Below are 4,816 nucleotides of genomic sequence, written 5' to 3' on the forward strand. Positions count from 1 at the left end.
AGAGAGGGCAGTGGAGTCCTGGTGATCTTCTCCACAGTCTTTACCACTCTCTGCAGGCGCTTGTGGTCCATAGCAGTAGTGCTGCCATACCAGACAGTGATGCAGCTGGTCAAGATGCTCTCAGTGATGCAGCTGTAGAAGTTGCTGAGGATCCTAGGCGACATGCCAAACCTCCTCAGCCTCCTCAGGAAGTACAGCCGCTGTTGGGCCTTCATGACCAGCTGTGTGGTGTTGTGTGTCCAGGTGAGGTCCTCACTGATGTGGACGCCCAGGTATTTGAAGCTGCTCACCCTCTCCACCTCGAGCCCCCAGATGAACAGTGGCCGATGAGTTCTCCTCTCTTGCCTCATTTCCACTATCATCTCCTTCGTCTTGTCCGTGTTGAGGCTGAGATTATTGTCCTTGCACCATGACTCCCTCCTGTAGGCTGCTTCGTCCCCACCAGTGATGCGACCTATCACTGGGGTGTTGTCCACGACCTTCAGGATGATGTTTTCTTTGTGGGAGGCGACACAGTCGTGGGTGAACTGGGTGTAGAGGATGGGACTGAGGACACATCCCTGTGGGGTGCCAGTGTTTAATGCTGGCTGAAGTCCTATTGCCAATCCTGACAGTCTAGGGCCTGCCAGTCAGAAAGTCCAGGAGCCAGTCACAGAGGGTGGGGTGCAGACCTAGTGTGGACAGTTTGTGGGTGAGTTTGTGGGGGACAACTGTGTTGAAGGCGGAGCTGTAGTCAATGAAGAGTATCCTGATGTAGGAGTCTCCATTTTCCAGGTGAGAAAGGGAATAGTGGAAGGCAGCTGCGATGGTGTCTGAGGTGGCCCTGTTGGGCTGGTTCCTGTGAACCAAACAAGCAAACGTGCACTTGTGTCAGATAACACTTAAATATTCTGCTGATAAACAGAGAAAATAATCTGATCAGAAACAACATCATTGTAGTTGTTGTGTTTAAACCACAGAAAACTGCTCCGGCAGTTCATACGTCAGAGGTTTAAGGTCGGTGTTCATGTGGACGCCGGGCTGCTGCTGTTCATTGAAATAATGAGACCCTGTCTTTTAACACCTACCTGTCCTTTACCTTTGTCAGATGAGACTGTGCAGCCACTCAATGCAAATCTACATCATGGTGATGATGGTGCCGTGGTGGCCAGATACCGCGTGCACCACATAACCACAGCACCCACCAATTTACCACAAACTGATGATGTTTTCATGTCTGTGTCCTGTCCAGGTGTGGGAGTTGTCCTCAGGTGAGCTGCTCCTGTCTGTCCTCTTTGATGTGGAGATCATGTCTGTGACCTTTGACCCCTGTGAGTACTTCTTGTTCTGCGGAGGAAGTGATGGGAACATTTTCCAGGTGTCTCTGTGCAGCCAGGTGAGTCTACATCAACACATTCCCTTGTTTACAGCTCACAGTCTGCCGTCCTCTGTCATGATGTCCTACAGCCTATGTTGTCGCATCAAAAGATGAAGGAATCGCACTGAAAAATACCTCAGGACTAAAACTCACTATGACCTCAGAACAGGACTTAAAACCCAATTTTGGATGTGTCCTACTGTCACTTGTGAGTGAGGAGAAATCCTGCTGCTGAGAACGAGTGCATGTCACTGTTTTACAACTCTCAGTCACAAAGTCGGTGTTGTAGCTTCTCTGACAGGTAATGTTTGTATTTTCAGGCAGTGGGAAATTTCAGTGCCACTTAAATGAAGGCTTCATAAGTACAGGCCAGAAGCTGTAACAAGATCATTAAACACTTTATACCAGTTTTATTCCTCTTTCTGTAATAAGCTGCAGGTTTATTAGAAAGACTCGCATAATGCAGCTCACCTGTGTGACATGATCTTCATCATCCCTGTGCAATCCAATTTTTAAACCTGGACGGTAAAAAGACGTGTGTGTGTGTGTGTGTGTGTGTGTGTGTGTGTGTGTGTGTGTACATTGATGCTGATTGATGCTCCTCCTGTTGTTGAATTGATCGTTTGTATATTGACTGGCAGAGAAACAACTCTGTATTGATTCCTGTTGGTCGTCTTTGCTCTGTTTTTATGGCCAACTCATCTGATAAAACACCATCTATAATTGGTGTAATTAGATGAATTGATCAAAGCATTTAGAGACGTCTTGGAGCCAATAAAAACACAGGAACAGGCCAAAGAAGAACCTCAGCTGGAGACTGATGCTGAGCCGCCGTTTGTACCTCTGCTGTCACAAAAACTGTTTGTGTTTCCCCCACAGAGTCACAGTCGGGACAGATCCTTCCAGCCAGACAATGATGGAAACCAGGTCTTTAGAGGACACAGGTGAGACTGCAGTCACATTTAACACAGTAACTAAAGAGCAGGCAGCAACATAGAAAGTTAAAACAGTAGTAAATATTTTAAATAGTCTTCTGGCTCCTCTACGGCAGAATCTCATTTGTTCATGATGATAAAAAAATCGGCCTTGATACTGTGCAGGATTCACTGGCACAAATTGAAATGAACACCAGACAACCCAGGAAGAAATCACTGACTACGTTTGACCAGAACAAAAGCCGAGGACCCCCCCCAATTCTACATACAGAAAGTTGATGTAGAACGGGAACAGTATCGACAGCGGCCGGAGTTTCAGCAGCATCTTTAGTCTCAGTCACATCTGACAGAACAGTTTGGATCAGTCCGGTGTCTACACAGGCTGTGTATCCACTCACCTTTTACTTCTTTCCTCTAGGGAGCCTACATGCTACACGCAACACAACGCGCACAGTTTGTGACCAGTGTGTGTGCATACTCACAGCAGGGGGGTGTTGAATAAGGAATAAATGAACTTCTTTGATTTGGTAGATCAACAATGTGAAGCACAAAAGAGATGATGCTCTCTCCTCTATCCACTCACCCCAACCAGTCGAGGCAGAAGGCCGCCCACCAAGAGCTGGGGTCTGTCGGAGGTTTCTTCCTTTAAAGGGAGTTTTTCCTCACCACTGTCGCCAAGTGCTGCTCGGGGGGGGTTGTTGGGTTTTCCTCTGTAGCATTGTGAAGTCTGGACCCGACTACTGTAAAGTGCCCTGAGAAAATTGTTGTAAATTGGTGCTACACAATAAATGCAATTGAATTGAACACACTTTTACAAGAATCGTGTAGTAAACAGGTTAAATTAACTGGTGATTTGTAGAAGAATACATGAAATGCCTGATTTGAATCACTGAAATTGCTGAATTTTAGGGTGGCAGCATGGTTTAAGGTTAGGGTGGGTGTTAGGTGTTAGGAAAGTAGTGGTTATGTGTTAGGGTTAGTCTACAGGAAATGAATGCAAGTCAATGTAAAGTCCCAACAAGGAACAAAAATACAGCTGTGTGTTTAGCCCTGCCCTCAGACAGACGCACAGACCTGAAACTGGATGCAAGTAGTAAAGTAATGTAGTACTGTAATGTCCGATTTCCATTTATAGCTTTAATATATCAATCAGATAACAGCCCGTTTACTTTGTACATGGCCTGATGTGTTTACGCTCCGTTTATAGGGACTTAATTCAAAAAGCTGCCTTGAATGAGGATCAAAATGCTGGTACTTCTCCATGATCTCTGTGTAAAAGGGCTTTTGTAGTGGTACACAGACACGGATGTTTCCTTTTCACTGGATCAAGGCATAGTCAGCACTTGAGGGTTTTTGATCACAGTTGTCTCTGTTTATTGATCAGGGGTGTGGGTGTTTATAGATCAGGATTGTTAGTGATCTGAACTGTGTGGTTCTGCTCAGGAACCTGGTGATGTGTCTTTCGGTCTCGATGGACGGGACTCTCCTCCTCTCTGGGTCACATGATGAGACGGTTCGACTCTGGGACACCCAAAGTAAACAGAGCATCCGCTGCCTTGCCCACAAAGGTAATTTCCACAGTAGAAGTCCCCTCGCTCCTTCATAGTAAAAACGCAGAGTTTGGCTATTATAAAACTCAACATTTGAGTCATTCCATTGTGATTTGGTTAATAAAGTTTTCAGATTTAAACATTTAAAGCTGGTAATCACAGGTTCATCAGGTCATTCATCTATTGAGCCATTGATCCAGGTTCATTCATCGTCTCAACCTCTGTATCAGTAGATTTATAGTCTGATCCTTTTTTTGCTGATAATTGTGTCCATCTAACTGCTGTCCACATTGCTTTCCTGCCTGTATTTGAACCTCTCACAGAACACAGTAGAGATCAGTAGACCAGTTTTAAATTGGCCCTGTTGTTGAAGGCGAATTTAACCTCTGAGGTTGAAGTTATCTCTGCTGCTGTTGGTTTAATGAATCTTCTGACCCTGGCGGCCTCACCTCTGGAGGAGCTTTTACTTTCCGTCTCATTTATAATAATGTTGGCTGACAGCAACATGAAGAGGGGATGTCCTGCCGTGATCTTGATGGGAACTTTGTAATTAACCAAATCCTTTGTGCTGAAGGCCATCTCACGTCAAACAGACCTTGAGGAAATGATAATTCTTTCTTTAGCTTCTCTTACGGACTTGTCCCGCGCCTCCGTCACATTTTCAGGCCTTTTCCTCACAAAGAATCAGACTGAATGTTAAAGTGATAAGAAATTTCACAGATGAAGGATGTTTCTGTTGGTTTGTAGGGTGGAGGGAGGGAAGTTTCACCTGCATGTCCCCGAATGCAAATGAGAGCAGCAGTCTGATGGTAGTGAGCTCTGTGATCATGTGACTGTGTCGAGAAGGAAGATGACTGACTGCTCTGAAGGAACATGGAATGAGTCCTGTTTGTTTGTTTGCTTCAAAAACAGGAAAGATGGCGGTTTCAGTAAAATGTTAATAAGTGAGCTGGGACTTTTTTGATATCTAACAA

At 45.3% G+C, this 4,816-nt stretch overlaps 1 protein-coding gene across 1 annotated transcript in view; it reads left to right on the forward strand.

The window, feature by feature from the left end:
• Positions 1-4,816, forward strand: part of wdr18 (WD repeat domain 18) — a 13,998-nt gene that overhangs the window by 5,938 nt on the left and 3,244 nt on the right. Inside the window, exons 5-7 of the mRNA XM_020609066.1 lie at positions 1,232-1,375; positions 2,237-2,301; positions 3,736-3,860. Coding sequence (XP_020464722.1) covers positions 1,232-1,375; positions 2,237-2,301; positions 3,736-3,860 — 334 coding nt within the window. The remainder of the gene's footprint in view (positions 1-1,231; positions 1,376-2,236; positions 2,302-3,735; positions 3,861-4,816) is intronic.

Source organism: Monopterus albus, unplaced genomic scaffold (genome assembly GCF_001952655.1).
Source record: "Monopterus albus unplaced genomic scaffold, M_albus_1.0 scaffold98.1, whole genome shotgun sequence".
NCBI lineage: Eukaryota > Metazoa > Chordata > Actinopteri > Synbranchiformes > Synbranchidae > Monopterus > Monopterus albus.